At 38.7% G+C, this 24,840-nt stretch overlaps 1 protein-coding gene across 1 annotated transcript in view; it reads right to left on the bottom strand.

Annotated features, from left to right (window-relative positions):
* LOC117402823 (mannosyl-oligosaccharide 1,2-alpha-mannosidase IA-like) overlaps positions 1–24,840 on the bottom strand; it is a 139,406-nt gene that overhangs the window by 28,768 nt on the left and 85,798 nt on the right. The window contains exon 5 of the mRNA XM_034004326.3: positions 10,337–10,431. Within this exon, the coding sequence (XP_033860217.1) occupies positions 10,337–10,431 (95 nt within the window). The remainder of the gene's footprint in view (positions 1–10,336; positions 10,432–24,840) is intronic.

Here is a 24,840-nt window from a genome sequence, read left to right as displayed (position 1 = left end):
TAATAAAATCAAGGCAAATTCAAGGACAGGATCCAGAGTACAAGGAGGTATGGGTCTTGAGATTAATTTCTGAAACTTCAGTGCAATTAAAAAGATTTCACTGTGACAACGCTGGATTCTTTATTTTTCAATTATTAAAATTATTAAAAAGCAATATCATAGTCTGGAGCTCAGTTCTGATCACTTTTTATTAGTATTTCAATTCAATTCTTCTGCCCATCCTTGCAGTAGTCTTCTGAAAGCAGAAACTATGATATGAACATGACACACTGGAAAGAACAAACTCAAATCACCAATGCTTTGAACAAACTATGATGACAGGACTAGAACTACTCCGCCTTTCAGTATGTCTTACTTTTTTCTATACCTTGTATTACCTCACAAATATTAATTTTTGGCTAGAAATGTACGAATGCTATATGTTTTTGTTCCAGTTGGATTTATACAAATATAAAAATAAAAAAAAGAGCATCGTGAGGCGAAATTAACTTAGTATGAACACTATGACACATTAGGCAAGAACAAGTATTTGCAATATTAATTAACACACAACTTCAGTATTATAGATTTTCACATTTACCAAAAAAGACTTTAGTTCAGTAGTAATTACTTATTGATGAAGTAATTCTGTATTACTTAATGTTTTAATTGGATTCCAGGCTTGCATTTTCCTTTAACCGCTGATGATGTAAACAGTTTTATCGTCTGTAAAAATTAATCAACTACCAAAAGAAACAATTTGATTAAATCATTGCATGGTTAAATAAAATATGATTTCAATTTTGTTATTTCAAATATTGAACGTTGTTTATTGAGTGTTCTAGGTGACAAAGTATTACTATAAATAATTTTTTGTAAACAAAGCATGTTTATATTAACCCTGCAACTACTGTGTCACTACCACAAATGGTTTTGTAAAATGACTGCCACAAAAGGGTTACTTTGTATTGTATGATACACAATAAAAACTGACTTGGAGACTAACAGAACATACTGTAGTTGTGCTCCGAATATAAATCAAATATCTTAAAGTGTTCGGTGTTGATCATCTGGGAAACAATGGGTCACATGGCTCAATACGGCAAACTCAAATCATAAGTCAAAGTGAAGGTTATACTAACTGACGGAGATGCATAATTATAATAAGATAATTATAATAATGACATAGTTACTGTAGTGACAAGATTTGCTGATTGGCATCAATTTTTATTTAAAGTGATCCCCCGAAAAGGTAAACTTGCCAGGGCAGGTGGATTCAGGGGCCTGGCTAAGACTCCACAGGGGAGATGTGTTTGGAGGGGGCAACTGGCCACCTTAATAGACACACACTTATTATTAAAATGTAATCCTCGTGTATCATATACACTAGCACAAGATACAGTCAGAGCACCTCTGCCTTTTCACACAAAAATTCAATATATATATATATTCTTATAGGACATCCATCATGCAGCTGCAATTGCACCACACATTTTTCAATTCCTAACTGTAAATTGAGTACTTTATTATTTGATACCCTTAGAGTGGCATGACTTATTTATTTCTTGACTATTAAAAAAAAAAAAAAAAAAAAAATGAAAACCTGGAAAACCTTTAGATATGGTTTCCAGGAAATGATATTTCAGAAAGGTAACAGAATATAACATATTAAGAACAATTACATACACTGGGCAAGTAGGTAATGTTTGCACAGACCACTGTTTCAATGTGTTCACTGGGCAATGGTTTCAAGCATACTACAGAACAGCAAGCTGACCTGGAAAGTAAAATTAATTTAGACAGCAAAGTGAGAGTTCTGTGTTTCTGTCAATGGACAAAACGGGTTTATAGTAAAGATATGCAATTACATTTTAAGGTGAAGTCTCATTAAGATCTGGAAAATTATCTGTAAGTGCGGTAGGGAATTCACTTTAATTCACCCAATAGGCACAATCCACTTAGTACCCCAAACCGGGACCGCCCACCATTCAAACTGCAGAGAGATAAAACACCTCTGCTGCTGCGCGATGTGAAAAAAACAGCTCACTCCATAGGGCATAATAAAGCCATATCCCCATAGCCAAAAAGAATTTACAAAATCCAATTCGGGGCTTAACACTAGCGGAATTCATGAGAACTAAAATTCATTGAAACGGGTTAGTTTGGTAAAAAGGTTAATATTCCATACTCGTGTTCTGAACAAAACAATCCGCACTGGCTTTCATCTGCATTCTTTGTGATTTCTCCCACATTGCAGCTTAATTTTGCGTGTCGGATACCTGCAGTACAGCAGTCAGAACATGCACATAATTAGCTACAGCCAAGCCCAGATCTCACAAATTATATCTGCAAATACAACCGGATATGTTGCACACAAATGTATCTTAAGAAACCCAAATGAGACTTCACCTTTTAATAGGGAAAACGTTTTAATTGTGTGATGTTACTTAGAAATGTATAATTACAATGTATTTACCCAATTTGATTTAATTCAATTTAATCTCTTTGCCATACAAACTGTTGGATTAACATACAGACTAACAATATAACTGCAATTTCAGATGGAGGCGAAACCTTTAGGCAAATGAGCCATCTGTAAAAATGTACAGTGCCTTGCATAAGTATTCACCCCCTTGGACTTTTCCACATTTTGTAGTGTTACAACCTGGAATTAAAATGGATTTAATTGGGATTTTTACCATTTGATTTACACAACATACTTAACACTTTGAAGGTGCAAAATATTTTTTATTGTGACACAAAAGTTAATTAAACAAAAAAAAGACATTTGTTGGTTGCATAAGTATTCACCCCCGAGTCAATACTTGGTAGAAGCACCTTTGGCAGCAATTACAGCTGTGAGTCTTTTTGGGTAAGTCTCTACCAGCTTTGCACATCTGGATCCTGCAATTGTTGCCCATTCTTCTTGGCAAATTTGCTCAAGCTCTTTCAAGTTGGATGGGGACGAAACAGAGGGGGTGAATACTTACGCAATCAAGACTTTTCAGTTTTTTATTTGTAAATAATTTTGAAAAATATGTAGATTTTTTTCCCCCACTTCGACATTATGGACTATTTTGTGTAGATCAGTGACAAAAAATCCTAATTAAATCCATTTTAATTCCAGGTTGTAACACTACAAAATGTGGAAAAGTCCAAGGGGGGTGAATACTTATGCAAGACACTGTAACTGGCCAGCAGGGCAACTCGCAGCCTCATTTGTGAACCACAGTCCAAGACTGCTGAAGTTGACAGAGGCAAGATTCAGTACCTTTATAAAACGGCTAGTAACAGTCATAGTAGTTTCCTATATTATATATATATATATATATATATATATATATATATATATATATATATATATATATATATATATATAAAAATCTGTTCCAAGTTACAGGTGCTGTTTCTTGTACCCAGAGCTACTAAACAGATAATGCACTTGCAGTAATTAAATTACAGTCCTGAAGTACAGTAGTAAAACACACATGCATTTTTATAGAACAACTTGGGTCAAACTGGGTCTAATTTAATTATTACAAAATAAATAAATAAATAAAAACAAATTGTAAACATGACAGTGTGTGATATATTAGGGAAGAAGTCATACTTTCTTACCCCTTGACTGCCAGCCAACTGCATTAAATCACCCAGGCTTACTTGGACTTGATCGAGTCCTCCAAGGACAGATTTGCTGTAAGTAATCTCAATGGAGACACACAAGGTTTACTGCCTTTCTGAAGGATTTGAATGGTTTGGCTTTGTGATCTTGAAATTAAATGCAACCCAGTGGTAACATCCTACCCTATCACAGGTAACAGGAAACAATTTAAACACAAATTAGTACATTTAAAAAGTGAATGCGATCTACAAAAGTGTACATCATATATACAATCCATCTTTATCAGAAATGAATCTAAGGAAGCAAATAATATTTTTCTAATGTACTGCTCAACATCTTTGGCCTATTTAAAATTCTGACTGATTCATACACAGGAACTTTAAGACATTTTACATTTACAAAAAAAAAAGTCCGTTTTTAAATTGTGCAGTACAAGTAAAGATTACTTCACTCTTGCTGCAGCTAAATGCTGTCTGTCAAACACAGCCAATTTAAAGCGCATTGTCTTTTCCCATACAGATACAGCAGCCATTACGAGTCAACTGTTGTTCATACTTCTAGTATGCCAAGTAATAACAACCGATTTGCATACTATACTAGCATTAATATTTTTGTGACACAACCCAGAGTACCCTAATGATCAAATGGTCCTTTGAATGGTTCTGGGTAAAAGGCTAAAAATCTGTAGAAGCTTCAGCCCATTTTACATTGAATCTATTAACTGTGCAATAATACGGCCAGCACTAGTCATAACTATTACACCATGGATCTGAAATGGTGTAAAAAACAAAACAAAACAAAAAAAAAAAAAACCCTGATGGCAAACAGGATTAAATAAAGATGGATCTCATAAATAATAAGGAGATGAAAGTACACAAGCCACTTTCTCTCTCTCTCACACACACATACATACACACACAATTGTGCCATCTATGCTGGTATATCATTATAACCCTCACAAAGAGCCAAAGGCATCATGAGAGAACAGATCGTTCTCATGGCAACAGAAACCACTTTGCCAAAATAAAAAAAAATGACACCATATTTGGCCAAGAAGGGATAAACAACGATAACTGTTGAATTGGTACAGTAAAAATAATTCACTGTTTCGAGAACCATTAGGCACGACAAACTGTGGATTACTTTTTTACTGATTAAGTTGAGTTGTTTATGCCACTTAAAACACTTCTTCCTAATTGATACTTGTTCCATAATGAGATTCAAGTGACTTAATTTGGTTTTTGCTCTTTTGTTACGCTTAGTTCAAACAGTTAAAATGTTTGTCTCATATTAAGGGAAATTGACAGTGAGTTCTCAGAGCTTATGTTTGAAATCCGACTTACACAGTAAGAGAAGACAGTCAAGGACTGTGTTTTAGATAACATGAAAGTGGTATTAGAAAAAAAAAAAGGGACTAGGAGCTCTTAAAATAAACAAATCCCCTGGGCCGGATGAGATCTGCCCAATAGTACTCAAAGAAATGAAAGACGTTATTTACAAACCGCTAACCAAGATCATGCAACAGTCTCTTGACACAGGGGTTGTACTGACAGACTGGAGAATTTCAAATGTAATACCGATCCACAAAAAGGGAGACAAAACTGAACCAGGTAACTACAGACCAATAAGCCTGACTTCTATTATATGGAAACTATAATAAGATCAAAAATGGAAAATTACCTATATGGTAACAGTATCCTGGGAGAGTCAGCATGATTTTAGGAAAGGGAGATCGTGTCTAACTAACCTGATTGATTTTTTTAGGATGAAACATCGACAATGGATAATTGCAAAGCATATGACATGGTTTATTTAGATTTCCAGAAAGCTTTTGACAAAGTCCCACATAAAAGATTAATTCTCAAACTGAACGCAGTAGGGATTCAAGGAAATGCATGCACATGGATTAGGGAGTGGTTAACATGTAGAAAACAGAAAGTACCGATTAGAGGAGAAACCTCAAAATGGAGCAAGGTAACCAGTGGTGTACCACAGGGATCAGTATTAGGTCCTCTGCTATTCCTAATCTACATTAATGATTTAGATTCTGGTATAGTAAGCAAACTTGTTAAATTTGCAGACAACACAAAAATAGGAGGAGTGGCAAACACTGTTGCAGCAGCAAAGGTCATTCAAAATGATCTAGACAGCATTCAGAACTGGGCAGACACATGGCAAATGACATATAATAGAGAAAAGTGTATGGTCCTGCACGCAGGCAATAAAAATGTGCTTTATAAATATCATATGGGAGATACTGAAATTGAAGAAGGAATCTATGAAAAAGACCTAGGAGTTTATGTTGACTCAGAAATGTCTTCATCTAGACAATGTGGGGAAGCTATAAAAAAGGCTAACAAGATACTCAGATATATTGTGTTATAGTGTTGAAGTTAAATCAAGGGAAGTAATGTTACAACTTTACAATGCATTAGTAAGACCTCACCTAGAATATTGTGTTCAGTTTTGGTCACCTCATTACAAAAAGGATATTGCTGCTCTAGAAAGAGTGCAAAGAAGAGCGACCAGAATTATCCCGGGTTTAAGAGGCATGTCGTATGCAGACAGGCTAAAAAAATTGAATCTGTTCAGTCCTGAACAAAGAAGACTACGCGGTGATCTGATTTAAGCATTCAAAATTCTAAAAGGTATTGACAATGTTGACCCAGGGGACTTTTTCGACCTGAAAAAAGAAACAAGGACCAGGGGTCACAAATGGAGATTAGATAAAGGGGCATTCAGAACAGAAAATAGGAGGCACTTTTTTACACAGAGAATTGTGAGGGTCTGGAACCAACTCCCCAATAATGTTGTTGAAGCTGACACCCTGGGATCCTTCAAGAAGCTGCTTGATGGGATTCTGGGATCAATAAGCTACTAACAATTAACAGAAGCCCATCTTCTGATGCAACAGAATCCTGGCTATTTATTACATCTGTAATTAAATACTGTTTACAGTACCACAGGGATTAAATTGTATTGACATTTCTATATCTATTTAGACTGCAAACTTAACTGGAACTAACAGCATTTTCAAAAGCACAGACATTATAGAAAACGAGTTGTACATATTGGAGGGGGAAAAAAAATCAGATACAACTATTATTGGAATTGCATTTATTAATTTGCTATATTAAAGTGATTATCTAAAGGCTTCAATTGGAAGCCTCTCAAATAACAAGCTACATAGGGCTCAGCTGGATCCTTAGGATTTCCTTGTGTCTGCTGGTCAATTACCTGTAATCGTTTGTCAAACAAGAGTGTTTCTTGACAAGTGCAGTACAAGCAGCCTTCCATTCTGAACACTGTGGGTTTTAATTCATTTGTGTGCTGACTGATGTGGCTGGGAAAAGGCTTTGGTACAGTACCTGAACCTATTATGAGCGGCTCTCTAGTTCGGAACAAGACTGCTACAAATGGGTCAAGGTTATTTTGCAGTGATTGTACAATCTATTTTTTTCACGGACTAACAGACTGTCTGCATTACCTGTAATACACAGTAGTAACATTACCTATATCAGAGTAATTTATCTTGCACATAGTATGATTTGCTATTCTTGAGCTAGATGGCTTACTTTATAAACAGTTTTGGTTCCTCTGCAACTTTTCTTCAAAGTACAGTATAAAAAGGACCAAGTTACTGTGCTTAATAAAACATAAAATATCAATGAAACACAGTTAAGTACTTTCCATGACTTCACAGAAACAATTCCAGGACTTTCTTCAAGAAGGTTGGTTGACAGTTATCTGTCTTACACTTGTTTTGTTGAACACAGCCATTATGAGTAGCTAATTAATGACTTAAAAAAGGAATTACTCAACCAGTAGCTACCAATAGTGGCTTCAGACTGTGGCTCATTTCTTTAGGTTAAACAGCTGAGGCGTTTGTCACCCTGTGATAAAATACTTAAATTGGCCTACATAATACTATTCAAAACGATAGAACAAAAAAAAAAAAAAAGACGATATTTACATTATTAAACTTACATCAATATGCATTGCTCAAAATATGATGCAGTTTACTGTATTGTTTAAAAGATTTGTTCTATTAAGTAATGTATCTCACTGTCAAGACATGCCACTGTTTCATAGAACCATGTCTCCCTGTATAAACTGCGCATGTGTTTGTACTTTTTAAAATCTGTTCTAGATCCTCCTATAAAAGGGTGCCTCCCCTGTACACGTTAGGACACAATGTAAAAATGGTTCAAATTATGTTAATATGATGCTGTAGAAAATGATAAACATTTAAGTTTACTCCACTATGAAAAACACACGATTGAAAACAGACCAACACAGTTTTATGAAGTCTATTAGTCCGTTACATTCCACTCACCACACATCAGCTTAATGGTAAACACAATTTATCATACATTTACAAATAAATCACAGGCCTTATGAAAAGAGACAGCGAGACACATGCTCGCTCTGAAAATGTGATGCCTTCTCAAAATAACGATAACTAAGACAGGGGTATGCAAAATAACTCAAACATGCTAAATATCCTTCAAACCCGCTATAGCAGGTACCCCACCCTGATTTTTTCTCCGCAGGTATCTGTAAGCTATGTCGAATTAGGCCTTGGTTCTTATTACAGGTGGGCTATTATTTACGCTCCCCCTGTAGTAAAGTGGTTATTATAATATTATATTTAAAAAAAAAAGACTGGGGTGTGCATATTCCAAGTTTAAATAACAATATTATTATTTATTATTTATTTCTTTAGCAGACACCCTTATCAAGGGCGACTTACAATTGTTACAAGATATCACATTATTTTTACATACAATTACATTATTTTTTACATACAATTACCCATTTATACAGTTGGGTTTTTACTGGAGCAATCTAGGTAAAGTACCTTGCTCAAGGTTACAGCAGCAGTGTCCCCCCATCTGGGATTGAACCCACGGCCCTCCGGTCAAGAGTACAGAGCCCTAACCACTACTCCACACTGCTGAACAATAATGCCACACTGTTAGTTAGGTCAGGGAGGAACGGTTTCACAGGGAGGAGCATTTTCATGGCATTTGTATACGAACACTACAGCACAAGGGGTTTCAGTACAGTCATGGCTGGGATAATGATATTTGCTTTTCAGGGTTTCCAATTCTTTATTTATTTATTATATATATATATTTTTAATTTAATGCTTGACCAACATATTTAAATTCACTGCTTCAAGCATTCTAAGTCAGTTGCGTTAATTTGATATCTTCCAAGCGGAAAACTGGCACAGATTAACTCTATTAAAAGTGGGTCAGTGTTTATTTATTTTTTTGAGTTGCATTTGATATATACTCATTTCCAATGTTAGCAAACATATAGTATCACCTAACAAAAGAGGCTGGGCTGTTCCAAGGGTGATGGCCAACAATTTGGGGTCAGTCGTTTGCTTACTATTCACTAACGTCTAGATTTACAGAAGACCGTGAAACCAATATTGTGTGCATTCAGATAAAAGCTGTGAAACCTATTGTAACTCTAGATGGTCTCACAGTCACACCCATTATTGTTTTTACAGGATAAACAAAGCTTATTTTACTGATTTTTATTATTTTTCAATAGGATAGTTCCATTGCAGCACAGTGCTTTGAGAATTCTTGGAACCAAACTCCCCACAGGGGTAACAAATTACCTTTGGTGCGTATCCAACGCTGAATAAATGACTTCCTTAGAGGCTTAGAGTGAAACAAATATGTTTGTTCTGCAACTCATAAAATCACTGTTCACATTTACCAGCATGACAGGTACAAAACAAGTACTGGAAGAAAAATAAACCTGTACAAATGAAATGTTTCTGTACACTTGTACTTCATTAGTAACCCTAGTTTCAAAAGGTCTGTAGTATAGTATGCCGCAAGTATCCACAATGCAGTACACAATATCCCTAACATACTGCCTATACAATTGTTGTTAGTAGACTGCTATTGAACCTTAATGGTACACACTGTATTATATAAGGTTGGTGGTATAAACCAAACAACACTGGTTTTAATAAACTACATGGTACATTGTAAGCAGATCTACCAAACTGTAGAAAAAGGTATATTAAAATAAAACCATAATTAATAATATATGATAGAGTACAGTTTGTTAAAGATGGGGGTAAAGTGGGGTATTCTCTGGATTGCAGGTCCAATTATGTTTAAACTTTGCTTACAGCAACACTGTTGGGTAAGTGGGCATACTACTTAATGTTTGAAACACGATAAATTGGACTAAACTCCCAGACTTTATTGTACTTAATATAAAACATAACTGCTTTGAGAACATAAGAGTTCTACCCTCTGAATGCACCACCAGTTCAACCAGCTGTTGAAATCCAACTGTGGCATTTTCAATTAAATTATTGAACTTTTACTGTTTAAAAAATCACACCCAAGCCCATCATTTTACAATAAACTAACTCCCCACCTTCTGCTCTGGGCTATATTGTTAAATTAAGTTTTGTACTATTTGTATAATGTTGTGTTCCTATCTGAAAAAATATTCAATATATGCTGTCCTCCAGGGCTGCAGAATAGTTGCGCACGATGGACTCCAAACGATTTGGTTGGGACCCGAAGATTTTCTAGCTACCTTATCATCTTCCCCACCCCCCCCCCCCTAACTAATTTTATTGTTGACCCAACAATGGCATTGATACCCAGCAAAGAGTTTGAGTGACGATGGTAAAAGCAGCAAGCAGTGGCTTTGGTACGTGGCATTAAAAACACTGGTACATGTTCTTACCTCTTAATATTAAGCAGGGCCCAGGGGATTCCAGTGGGGGTGTTGAAGGCTGGCAAGAGCTTCTCTCCTAGTTCGACCGCTTTCTTCCTGAATACCTATTAAAATAATACAAAAATGGATTTACAAAAGGCCCTTTCAGGTGCATCACGAGCGCTTAAGACATGGTAATTTCTGCGTATAGTCCGACTTCAATCTTGAGAGGAACAATTAGGCCCCTTGTCTTCTGAAATGTAAGCTGTTGATAATCTCCTCAGGCCTACTTGTTTTATCTAAACAGTGGCTTAATACCACCACCATTCAAATCAATAAAAAACAAACAGACATATAAACTAAATAAACAGTCAAAACTTCCACTTTTCTTTTTTTTTTTTCTTTGATTTGTGTCATTATTCTGAAGTTTAACACATTTTCTTCTGGGGCAGTGTTTGTTAAAGTATAGATGTGTTCATTATGTCATTGTCATTTCTGATTTGGCAATCCCAGCTAATCCTTCAAGAATACCCAAAGCAATCTAGGAATATTTAAAATAGAAGATTTTACAGAAGCTTAAATAAGATCATGAGATACTATAACGAAATTCACACTCTAAAGTTTGATCTCAAGTATGCCAGGATCCAGTGCTGGTAAAAAATACTAAATAAAAGAGATAGAACTAGGTAAATATACTGTGTCTGTATGGCTTTTATTTAACATCATGTAATTAAAGAAGCTACAAAATTAAATCGCAAGTCTACCGGAAGCCATAATAGTAGTACAGTATTTCGTGTTTTTCAATTTGTCAGTTTTTCATTAAGCATATGGAAAACTACAAAGCAGTATGTAATTTAATATTTTAACATAACATTATTCAGCAAGTTTCATTCGACTTTATTCGACAGTATGTTTGCAGCTGGGTCCAGCAGTTTGCAGATGAAGCCCTAGGCTTTTGTGCCAACATCAGAATCAAATGCTGAATTTAACGGTATATTGTTTTTGTATAAGTCTTACAGAATTATGTGCAAATAATATTGTTGTTTCTTATACCATCTTGTTGGCTCAGGGAACTAACAACATTTGTGGTGTATATGCATTTCAATTTTCATTATCAAAACATAAAATCAGCCAACAGATGTTTCTTCATTTTCTGGGAATTTTGTAGTTTTAGTACAAATATTCTAAGCTAGCAATCTTAAATTAAAAAATACAAAGCAATTATAATTAAAAAGTGACAAAACACAATGTAACTTGGAGAGCTGTTCTAATGAATCTGAATTATGTATAAGTGGCACATCAATAAATTATGTACAGATGCATCGCATCTCCAAATTCAGCACGCATAGTTTATAAAAGGACAACATTAATTCACAAGTTTCTTTTAAATACAAAGGGGGGGGGGGGGGGGGAGAGTAAGGAATCTATAAAACTTTAAACCCTTTTTGCATTACACTTAGATAGGACTGGACATGACACTAAACAAGATTTATTGCTTTATTTGAAACATACGACTGGAGCCCCCAGTAGGAAAGCACAGGAATATTTCACTGAGATTGAACAGGAGATGGAAGAAACAAAAGACACCCGTTCCTTGGAGCATTCCACTGCAATCTGTGCAAAAGCAGAGCTCCCTTGCATGAAAATGATCAGTGGTGGCAAGGGTCTGCCAGGAATAACTGCACACTGTGTCGTGGCTTTATTTCTTACCACTAGGGATACAAGTTTTGATGAAGTCAGGCTATCTAATTTCCAAGTCATCTCTAGAGATATAAATCAGAGAACTGAACTTTTTTGGCACAAATTTGTACTTGCAAACACAGCAATATGTGTTGATGATGTGAGAGAAGTAACAATGGATCCTGGTGAAGTATTTGAGGGCCTGACTTCATCAGAACTTGTATCCCTAGTGATAAGAAATAGGACCATGATACAGTGTGCAGTTATTCCAGGGAGACTGTAGTGCAGAGGTATACAGTTGTGGTTTTGGAGGGTCATTCCACTCCAGGTTTGACAGGTACAATGATATAATAACTACTTCAGGGTCTGGATGCAGGTTTAATTGGCTCAATTAAACAATTTAGAACAGGGTTGGAACAAAGACCAGGAGTGGAAGAGCTTTGTTTGTCCTGTCTGATCCACAATCTCGGTAATATATTCCTGCATGTAGAGTATAAAAAAATATATATTAAAAAAAAAAAAAAAAAATTGTCAGCCAGACCGAGAGGAAAATGTATGACACCATATAAATGAGATACATATCAAGACTGACAACTACTTTAACATTCTGCACGCCAGCCTGAATGGCTGAATTTTTCCAAGCAAAAAGTAACACTCTATTCCAGGAGAGACATAGGTACTATACAGTATGAAAGTTGAAAATAAGGACCAAATGGTTGTACCATCTCCACAATCTGCAGTCACAAATCAGCATTTACTGTAATGGACAGAAATTCCACTTCAGGGTCTTCATAATACACAAAGAATAGATGTGTGTTATATACAGGTTGTGTGTTACTGATAGTTGATGCAGGCTAAGTTTTCATGTGATCAACAGCTCTAACTATATGTATAGCCATGACAAAAGGATTAAATGTCACTGACATGCTTGTTTGTTTGTTTATTTATTTATTTATTTATTTATAGTTTATATAATGGGCTGCACATAAAATAATTTAAAAAATCTGTATAGTTACAATTTTTTTAAATAAATGCACGTGGTGTCTTTACTTTCACAGCATTACTTTTGAAATGATTGATTTTTACTGCACGGACAGGTCTTTATTCAGGAAACAGTATACAAAGTTTGCCAGAACATTTCTAAAAAGGCAGTTTGAAGTTAAAGCCTAATTGCCATGATCAGGAGGAGATAATTGGCCTATAGGCTACAGGTGCTGATAGATAGGGATGATACTTATAAAGGCTTACATTAAGTTAGCCATTGCCTCAATTGTCCAGCACATGTAGCCTATGCAATCAGCAACTATCTCCTCCAGCCCAGCCACATAAAAAGGCTGAGTATTCACTACACAGAGGACTGTGACCAGCGAGAATGGACAGAGCTGTGCTGAACACTTGTTTGTTTTTTTAAAAACCTTTGAAGACTGCTTGGGTCGATTGCAGTGTACCAGTGACTTAGTCCGCATCAAGTGGACTAAAATGCGGTCAAGCAAATCCTGCAGCTCTGTACTAAATTAGTCCTGATTGCAGCGTACCAAACAGCTAATCCTGTAAATTGGTTTAGCTGACCTGAACAAGTGGAACAAGTTAGACCGATAATGCTGACTAACCCATAATAAGCCATTACAAATGCGGATGGAAATTCACAATTTTAAAGTGTAAAGACAAACTCTGACATTTACGTGTACATTGTCGTTACTAGCATTTGATTTATATAAAAAACAAAACAAAAAAAAACAACACACTGAAGATATTGAACCAGCAAAAAAGTCTGAAATATGAAAAAAGCAAATATATTAATGATAAAATGGTAAAAGTGTTTTTATTACATTAGGCGTGATTTGGGCAAACACATTTAAGTAAAAGTACACCTATATTCATAATATAATTGTAGCCTACTGCATGTATTTTTATGCACATTCCGCACACGGATCATACTTGCATTTCAAATTGCTGGTAGCCTATTGCTGCTTGACAGTGAATGTTAAGTTCTACATTTCTCGTTTATATTTAACACACATTACACTGACATTTCAGGTTAAACTGAATACATCAAACGTGCATGTTTTATTATTATTTAAATACACAGGATCTTATTGTGCAGCACTTTATTAAAGTTTGTACAATATTCTAATGAAAAAACGAAACCAATCTCTTCAGAACACTTTGTTCCTCAACCATAATAAATTAGACAAAAAGGAAAAGGGTGCCACGTTGATATAGTAGTTTATTTAAAATACCGGGTACATTTGCTGTCTACCTAAGAAAATGAATAGTTCGTCAATTTTATTACAGATATTTCTGTGACTCGGTGAACTAATGCTTCAAAAGGGTTCAGACTGAAGTTCAAAAGGCTTCAATTTTCACTTCACTCGTTTTTAGACGTCATTTCAGAGAATAAAGTTGCTGTCTTGTGTTAAAATGTGCTGTACAAACGTAGGGCGAGCAAGCGTACTAAGTTAGTCTTATACTTCATAGTACTAAGTTAGTCCACCTGACAGGATCATCTCACGTCCGATTTGGTACGATGCTGCAATCAGGATCTTGTTGATCCACCTGTGGTGATTATCGTCTGGTACGCTGCAACCGGGATTAACAAGTGCACTAACTTTAGTCTGAGCAAGTGGACTAAACCTGCTTAATCCACTAGTTAGACACATCAAGTGGACTAACTTTGGTACGCTGCAATCAACCCTATATGTTCAAATTTTGTATTTAGTTATTTATTTTCCTTCATACCGGATTGTACCTAAAATAAAAGATCACGGTTTGACCAAGATGTGATCGTCTCTGCAATGGATTTCCACACTAAAAAGCTGTGCCTGCATTCGGTTAGCCTACAATGTATAGAAATATTGTGAAATTGCATTTCAGCAAAAAATGAAGATGTAGATGAAGAACCCAGCAGTCTGCGCTGACTGAGAGGACTTGCATCCAGTCTGTTCTGCTGCACACAACTCTGCTATCCTATTGTCTTCAGCTCTTTTGAGCACTGGGAAAATTATACCACTTGCATACATAAATTTATCCACTCTGCACAGGAGTGTTCCTGTGCAACTAACTGGTAGGCCTACCGGTAATCATAACCGATACACAGGTATATCAATTTCTTATCTTTTAATGAATGGTGCTGAAGAACTGTAGTGTACTGTAAACTTTCCTGTGCTCGCTCTGTCCTCTCTATTAATAATATCTATGTATATTCTACTGCACAGTTCAAAGTGCCACACCTGCTTAGTAGCTGCCACTCCTATAATTGTTTCAATTACTACCTCGTTCTTGATCAACCACTGTATTTGAAAAAAATGAAAGCGTGCAACACCGATGACAAAAAGACCCAACACGTCCAGTATACATGCAGTCACGTGGGATGTTGACTTTCAATCCATACCCACTATAGCGCTTCAGTGGCCTTTCACACAGGAGTTGAGAAGCTTCAGACGGCTCTGTGACGGTACTGGCAATTCACACAGACCAAAATGCTGCATCAGTGCCGGTTCTGAGCTGTCATAGCTCATCTGTGTGAAAGGGATGTCATTGTTCTTGCATCAGTAGTATAGTAAGCGCGCCTGACCAAACATTACATTCTTTGCTGGAAGAAATTCAAGCATGAATATCAGCGTACATTATCGGCTAAAATAACAAAAACTGCTGATCAGCGGTTGTTTTTTGTTTTTCTTCTTTATATTTTAGGGAAGTACCAGAGGAGTAATCACGTGACCCACAACGCTACAGTAGCTTTTCTAAACATATTCACCTGCTTCCACAAGACTTAATGCCACATGTTATGAACAGATTGACAATTAAACTGACTAAACCCAAAATAGGTCTTTTTTTGTTTTATTACTCACACAGAATTTCTCATAGGCATACTCTGTTCCTAATTCTGGTCTGACAGGCAAAATGAGGCTGTTTGAAAAAAGCTTTATATCAGACCAGAACAGCTTGGGAGTCTCCATGTGTCACAGCAGGGCATAAATTCACTGTGCAACCTGTGGAATTACATTCTGTGAAGAATACTTTCAGGAGAATTTAAAGAGGCTGCTGATGTGAATTTTTACAAAGTTTAAATGCTCCTGTCTGCAAGATTGATGTCAGATTAATCTCTAGTGACTGACAGGTGCAAACACTTCAGTTCAAGCAAAATATTGGACGACAGGCGACTTCTTCTGGGGTTATTTTTATGATGACATAATATTCTGTATAAAGTACTTTTCATGTGAAATACAAAACGTATTTTTCATGTGAAATACAAATTATTTTGTTACTCATATCTCTAAAAAGGTCCACAAGAAGAAAGCAAGGACCATTACAGGTCTCAGGCTTTATAGGAAAAATATATTGCTCTATGGTTTACACTTAATGTAAATCAAAGTAAAAATTAAAGCATATTATAAATGTAACAACTAGAAGTGGGACAAAAATAAAGCATCTCCTGTAGCATGATTATGTCATATCAGATTGAATGCTTTGTAAATTTGAAAAATATCAAAATAGAAAAAAAAGTCACAGTACCTCAAATTGCAGCCATAAGAGGCCACAAAAAGGTTATTTTTCTTGTAAGGAACTAAACTTTACCTAGTATGAAACCCATTTGTCAAAATGTTAGGTCTTTATCAAAGTCACATGACCCCAATATGGCAGCCATCTAAATTGGAGAAAACACTAAATTGGAGAGTAAACCGGGAGTGAAAAAATTGGGAACTCTAAAATGTAAAATAAATACATTTAAATTGTTTAATAACATTTCAAGGATACAAAAGAAATTACAACATAAAACAATTCAAGTACAAAAATATTGTATACTGTATCACATGAGAAAAGGAGACTCTTAATGCATCAGGGATTTATTTCGTTTGTCTAAAACAATACAAGACCGGCAGTAAATAATGATACTTTACTTGCAATGCCACACAATGCAAAGCCAAGAACCATTATACAGTACCACCAGTCGGCCACAAATAAAACACTGTATGAAACATCAATTAAAAGCTATACATTATATCTTCACTTGCCATATGCATTGCCTCAAGTTTTAATATTACTGACATTGTGCCACACAAATCCACATAGAAAACAATCTTAGGTCACAAACGTTGGTGAAAAGGCCTCACCCAACCTATACCCAGTACCATAGTATTCTATATCTAGTCGTTAAACTCTGGAAACAGCTGCATAAGTAATCGGTTATGGTTGAACACATTCTCCCCAGTTTCAGGCATGAACGCTCTCTGCATCTGCTTCCTGTTTTAAAAATATAATCTATAAGCAAAATAGGGTTTTTGTTCCACAGAACCCTTTTGCATCATGTTAAACATAATATGTGCAAAACTGAAGCCTGTGCTCTTATATACAGATTACAATACTGTATGATTTTAAATGCTTATATGAAAAACAAAACACATAAGCAGGCTATTAAAGTAGTCTGCTTATGTTTTTGTTCAGTGATTGCTGCACCATATTACTAGTTTTGGGCTTGGAAAAAAAAGGCTCAAAGCCCCCCCCCCCCCCCCCACAGTTAAAATCAAAGGCTCTACTTCTGTAACATTTTAGACTAAAGTTTTTTTTTTGTTTGGTTTAAATATCATCTCCCCCAACTGCACAATAACATACACAACGCCATGATCCCTATGCATGGTTTAGGTCCCAAGTACTGAAATACAGTATAAACTCATCAAGTGTTTCTTTGTCACGCCCTGCTGTACTCATCTAAAGCTGCAATGCAGGAGCGTTAATTCTGCGTAACCTCAATACTGCCACGGGCTCCAGGAAATACCCAAGCCAAAGAACTAATAGGATTATTTTTCTACTTTGTCACAGCCTGGGCACCACAATGCAAAGGACTAAGGCTCTAATTAACTAAGCTAAGACAGGCAGGTGGACTTGGAGCTAAGCATTGGCTTTCACTTCGGCAACAACTGAGCTTTTCTAAAAATGGGGGGCTAAGGTTCAGGGGTGAGGGGGTACCCAGGGAGGGTAGCGACGGCTTTCAGGAATAAATGAAAATAATAAATTTACAAAGTAAAACTGTAAAATAAAATAACCAGATTACAAAATGAAGCCATAGCATAATGTCAGACGTATTATTTTTGTCAAAATTTTTTTTTTTTTAAAAAGGACAAAACCGCAAAACTATAGAAATCAGCACTGTAGTTTGAAACAACATTGCAGAGGTAAATGTTTCCCCAGGATAAGAACCATCAAACCAATAAACCAGAACGAATCTTTTCCCAACATCTTTATAAGAAAAAAACAACATTGAAATGGTTTTGAGAAAACCTAAAAGAGAGCTTCTTAGAGTGTTGCTTTGCTCCTGAAACAATTTATTCTGCTGTTCAGACACAAACATAACTGATTGTTACAGACAGAGGCACAACCTGTTAGTAAATGGCAGTATACAGGCTTTGACAATGCCACTTGTACATAAAGCCTTTATGTATAATTCAACATTAACACTACGTTGTACATTTAAAAATCTTTCCATGTGTCTCTGATATGATCAGCGTCTCATTTTTATGATGAGGATAACTGGAGCTACAGATTGTGTGCTATAGCGCCTTTTTCCTGCTGTGCACGTTTCTTTTGTCAAAAAAATTAAAAAGGAAGGGTGCCATGGCCCCCTTGGCTCCCCCTGCTTCGACACCTGTATTCTATTCAATTAGATTGAACCATTTACTCCAGAGTTAATAAGTCAACATTCCTGAGAATGTACTGTCCCCTTTATGCTACTGAGCCCTCAAACCATCACTATATTCACTCTTCTTAATACATGCTCATAAGTGATTCAAATAAATAAAAAAGGTTACTATCCTAATAAATTAATTTCATGCCAGGCCTGCAGCTCTAATCATTCACTCTCTCCATCTGTCTATCTATCTTACATTCGTAGCCTGGATAACGATGCACAAATATTAAGTGTGTCTGAGAAATGCACCAGTAGCAATCAATCAGAATACCTGAATGACACTTCTATAGAATGTGAAGCACATACAATCTAGCCCTAGCAATATTATTTCTTCTGCTGAAAATCCTATGGTTTTTTTTTTCTTCTGGTATTTCATGTTTCCATTTGGAATATTCATATATGTCAAGCACATGGTCTGCTGTCATGCAGTAATTCTACTTTTTGAGAGTACTTTTTGTCAGTGGTTGCCGATGATGAAATACATTGCACCATGCATTCCAAATGGATTTTCATTTACAGGTCAGTTTGTAGTCTTTTTCTGCTCCGGTCCCAATGTGCGCAAGCTCTTTGGAGGGGGCACTCACTCACAGGTGCTAGAAAATCGATTTTGACAAAAATTTACCACTACTTTCTTAGAACAAAAGTAACTGAATCTTATGGCTTTCATGATGTATGTCACAAATGCTTATGAATTAGTAGGCTGGTTAACGTGGACAGTGATCTAAGAAAGCAGAAGATTTGCCAACTAGCCATATCCATAAGGTTTACCTGGAGACAGCAGGGAAAGTGCACATAATGTCTACCATTGGCTGCTTGTTGCCTGAAATCCGTATTAATGAGAACCACTTGTCGTGGAATATTGGAGCTAAGCTGATAAAGATGGAACACTACAGCAACAATGAAATGGTAGACATTTTCCTCATTAAAAAGGCATTTCACACATTACAGATCAGGATCTCAATTATATGCCCAGGAGTGGACCTTAAGAATTACACAAGGGGCAAATGTAGGGCATTATAGATCATTTTATAGCAGTGGTGCTTGTGAATCAATGGTAAAATGATCTTCACTGAAATTATGACATGTTCTTCAGCAGTGGTTTTCAACTTGTGACAGGCTTGCAACTGGTACACAACGGCAGTTGTTCTTTATGACAAAATGATTCCTCAACCACAATACTCCCTCAATCGTAATCTATACTGTTTGTACCACTGAAATCACAGAAATGAGAAATTATGATGCAGGGCTCCAGACTGCGACTAAAATGGCTGCAAATGCGACAACAAAAACGTTTCTGGGTTAGGCACAAAAATGCTGCCTCTCCCTTAAAAGCCAGTGTCAATATTTATGAATGCAACATACGTGTGTATATATATATATATATATATATATATATATATATATATATCACGTTTTAATAAACTGAAGTGCTAGGACGACAACAATTTGATCGAATACAAACACTTGTAAAGTGCAGAGAGGTACTGTATTCACACCAGCAGGATAATTAATGAAGGGCTGTAATGCAGCAAAAAGCTCAATAAAACAAAAAAGGAAGGTTACAGTACCAAGCTGAAAAAAGTTAACTTTGTGAACTCCAATAAACCAACATTGTCTTTCGTCAGTCAAATTGTTGAGTACCTAAATAAAGTTGAGTCAACACAAACAGATTTTTTTCGTCTGTTCGATCTTGCATCCCAGATGTAATCGATTTAGTTACATTGTTTACCGTCAGTAGTTTAAAAGATTATTTAATTGAGCAGCAGATTCTCCAGTTAGCCAAAGTAGGAGGCACAGTAATTTAAGACATTACCTTTATGAAAAACAGTAATGTAGCGTGAGTTTTGTACTAAAGCAGGTTCAGCCGTTGCAGGGAAAACTGTTTATTTCTCAAACTGACCATTAAGAAATGTGAAAGCAGAACACATAGAAATTATGTAATTAGAAAGTGTAATGCTGAGAAAAAACCCCAAAAATTAAGGGAGTTAAAAATTAAATGTACTGCAGCTTACATGATTGCAGTAAAAAAAAAAAAAAATCACAACACTAAATTTAGCTCTCAGATTGTGCTAATGAAAATATATGACAATGTGCTTGCTGTGGTGTATTTAATATCGTAACTATAGCAAAACTGACTCACTGCAATTTAAATTTGTTTTTACTGAAAAATAAAACGGTAACATGTAAGCATAAGAGCTGTCTGTGTTACATGCTGTAAGATCAGGACTTCACTAACACTGAGCATGGGAGCTGCAGCATGCTGTTTCCATATTATAACTGGACACAATTAAAATGTGCGGCCACTAATTCCATACACAACACAACATATTTAAAACATAAACATGTGGAGTTAATTGCAGTCACCTGCTGCATAGATGAACCATTCTGCAAAATGAGGCAACAGCTAAGCGACAGTACCGACACAACAAATCTGGTTGTAATTAGGTACGTCTCGGTTATACAACAGCTGTTTAAGATTGCACATAGTTACTGGTACACCTGGTGGTCCCTGCTGGAAACACTGGTACTTGAGATGAAAAGGTTGAAAACCATTGTTCTACAGGATATGCACACCATGCATGTTCATGGCATCAGACAATGTATTCCCATACCGCACTATTCATTGTCAGTTGTTTATAACATGGATTATTGTGTGAATGACTGTCACAAAGACGGCCGGAGTGGGTGGCGTCAGACCAGAAGCAGGGAGTAAACAGACAGAGACTTGGGGTTTTGGTGGAGCTGAGCGAATGGTTTCGCTCAGCATTTAATAAAACAGCACAGAAAATAAAAGGTTTGAACAATGGAATACAAAACAGGACACGGCACTTGACGCCAAAATAAACAGACAGACAAAACGCACTAAACACAAACGGTGCACGGAGACAAACAAACACGGTGAGTACACACACTTATCTTTACGTTTAATGATTTTAACTCTCTCTCCTCTCTCTCTCACCCGTTCTCCTCTTCCGAACACCTACCACGAGTGACTAAACGTGCATCTATTTATACTGTTTGTGCTGGGATTCAATTACTAATTAATTATTCACTTGAATCCCAGCACGTGAATTCATTACGTGAAACCCCGTGTTCACATATTATATTTTAAATGCACGTGCGTGATGTGCAATCCCGTGCCTAAATACAAATATACACTTTTTAAATACACGTGAAACACAGACCCGTTTATATCCCGTGTACCAATGACTATACACCAACATTTACACACGCAACATACAACACATAACACAAATGCACACAGGGGCGGGGCGCTTTGCCACATATACCCCCCCTTGTGCGCAGCACACATGGCCTCAACGGCCACCTCCCCCCTTAAAAATCCAGCAGTCCAGGACAAAGTCTCGGGCTGGGAAGGGAGGCTTCAGTGGGCCCATGGCTGGCCATGCTGTCAGCACCCCTGCCGGTAGTGGCACGGCTGACAGCCTGTTGGTCCCGTCCTGCAGCGAAAAAGCTGCGGGGGCAGGTGGTCCCCCGACCTCCCCCTTCTTCGTAGCCGGCAGCTCCCTCCTGTGGGGCTCCGGCCACAAGAACTCCTGCAGCGAAACTGCTGCTGGGGAAAGTGGTCTCCAGACCTCGTCCCCCTTCTTTGTAGCCGGTAGCTCCCTTTGGTGGGGCTCCGACCACAGTACTGCCGGCAGCGAAGAAGCTGCAGTGGGAGCAGGTCTCCGGACCTCCCCCACGATCTCCGGCAGCGAAACTGCTGCAGTGGGAGCAGGTCTCCGGACCTCCCCCACGATCTCCGGCAGCGAAACTGCTGCAGTGGGAGCAGGTCTCCGGACCTCCCCCACGATCTCCGGCAGCGAAACTGCTGCAGTGGGAGCAGGTCTCCTGACCTCCCCCACTTTCTTCGTGGCCGACAACTCCCCTTGGTGGGGTTCCGGCCACAGTACTTCCTGCTGCGATGCGGAGCAACTAGCAGCCCCAAGCAATGCGGCACGGCTGGCAGCCCCAGGCGAGGGTGAAGCGTGGCAGGGAGTCAGGACCAGCCGGGATGCGGGTGTTGGCCCTCTTCTCGGCCTCTGCGACCAGGCGATTCTTACCCATGCTTCCCTCAGCAGCCTATGCAAGGGCTGCGGAGGGCCGCCAGCTTCACGCCCTGGTCTTTCTGGTGAAGGGAGAGGCAGCTCCTGCTTCTCTCCCCCTGATGGTGATGGAGGCAGAGGCAGCTCCCGCTCCTCTCCTCGTGATGGTGGGGAAAGTGATACCAGCAGGCATTCATCCTCTGCTGGTGGGGGAAGTGATACCAGCAGGCATTCATCCTCTGCTGGTGGGGGAAGTGATACCAGCAGGCATTCATCCTCTGCTGGTCGACAGGGACCCAGCAGGCATTCACCCTCTGCTGGTGGACATGGCGGAGGCAGAGGCAGCTCCTGCTGCTCTGCTCCTGCCGGTGGAGGTGGCGGAGGCAGAGGCAGCTCCTGCTGCTCTGCTCCTGCCGGTGAAGGTGGGAGCAGCGTGTAGTCTCCTGGCGACGGAGGTGGGAGCAGCATGTCGTCTCCCCCTTTTTCAGGGGACTGGTGCTGCTCTGCCTCTCTTGCAGGGGACTGGTGCGGCTCTGCCTCGGAAGGGGAAACCAGCAGGCATTCTTCCTCTGCTGGTGGAGGTGGGACCAGCAGGCATTCTCCCTCTGCTGGCAGCTTGGTTCCTAGGGTTATGGAAGCCCCGACTTTCCTCTCTTTGGGCTGTGGACGCACCGACTCCTCCCTTTTGGGCTGTGGACGCACCGACTCCTCCCTTTTGGGCTGTGGACGCACCGACTCCTCCCTTTTGGGCTGTGGACGCACCGACTCCCCCCTCTTGGGCTGTGGACGCTCGGGCTCCCCCCACTCAGGCGTAGGACGCTCGGGCTCCTCCCACTCAGGCGTAGGACGTTCGGGCTCCTCCCACTCGGGCGTAGGACGTTCGGGCTCCTCCCACTCGGGCGTAGGACGCTCGGGCTCCTCCCACTCGGGCGTAGGACGCTCAGGCTCCTCCCACTCGGGCGTAGGACGCTCAGGCTCCTCCCACTCCGGCTGTGGACGCTCAGGCTCCTCCCACTTGGGCTGTGGACGCTCAGGCTCCTCCCACTTGGGCTGTGGACGCTCAGGCTCCTCCCACTTGGGCTGTGGACGCTCAGGCTCCTCCCACTTGGGCTGTGGACGCTCAGGCTCCTCCCACTTGGGCTGTGGACGCTCAGGCTCCTCCCACTTGGGCTGTGGACGCTCAGGCTCCTCCCACTTGGGCTGTGGACTCTCAGGCTCCTCCTCATAACTGCGGAAGGGACAGTTGGCGAACAGATGATCCTGGTCGCAGAGGAGGCACCCCGGCGTTGGCTTGTTAGATCGCCGTGGATGTCTGGCCCTTAGGCGGCACTCCTCCTCCCTGTCCTTCACCTCTTTATCCTCCTTCCATCCCATTTTATTTATTTATATATATATTTTTTTGTAATCCAACACTTTTTTTTTTTTCAAAAAAATGCGGTTCCTGCTCTGGCCTGAGTCCTGGAGGCGCTGTCGATCCCACGCAGGACACCACGTGTCACAAAGACGGCCGGAGTGGGTGGCGTCAGACCAGAAGCAGGGAGTAAACAGACAGAGACTTGGGGTTTTGGTGGAGCTGAGCGAATGGTTTCGCTCAGCATTTAATAAAACAGCACAGAAAATAAAAGGTTTGAACAATGGAATACAAAACAGGACACGGCACTTGACGCCAAAATAAACAGACAGACAAAACGCACTAAACACAAACGGTGCACGGAGACAAACAAACACGGTGAGTACACACACTTATCTTTACGTTTAATGATTTTAACTCTCTCTCCTCTCTCTCTCACCCGTTCTCCTCTTCCGAACACCTACCACGAGTGACTAAACGTGCATCTATTTATACTGTTTGTGCTGGGATTCAATTACTAATTAATTATTCACTTGAATCCCAGCACGTGAATTCATTACGTGAAACCCCGTGTTCACATATTATATTTTAAATGCACGTGCGTGATGTGCAATCCCGTGCCTAAATACAAATATACACTTTTTAAATACACGTGAAACACAGACCCGTTTATATCCCGTGTACCAATGACTATACACCAACATTTACACACGCAACATACAACACATAACACAAATGCACACAGGGGCGGGGCGCTTTGCCACAATGACAT

The sequence above is a fragment of the Acipenser ruthenus genome, chromosome 5 (assembly GCF_902713425.1).
Source record: "Acipenser ruthenus chromosome 5, fAciRut3.2 maternal haplotype, whole genome shotgun sequence".
NCBI lineage: Eukaryota > Metazoa > Chordata > Actinopteri > Acipenseriformes > Acipenseridae > Acipenser > Acipenser ruthenus.
The sequence above is the reverse complement of the archived record's forward strand: the minus strand, read 5'-3'. Positions and strand labels throughout refer to the sequence as shown.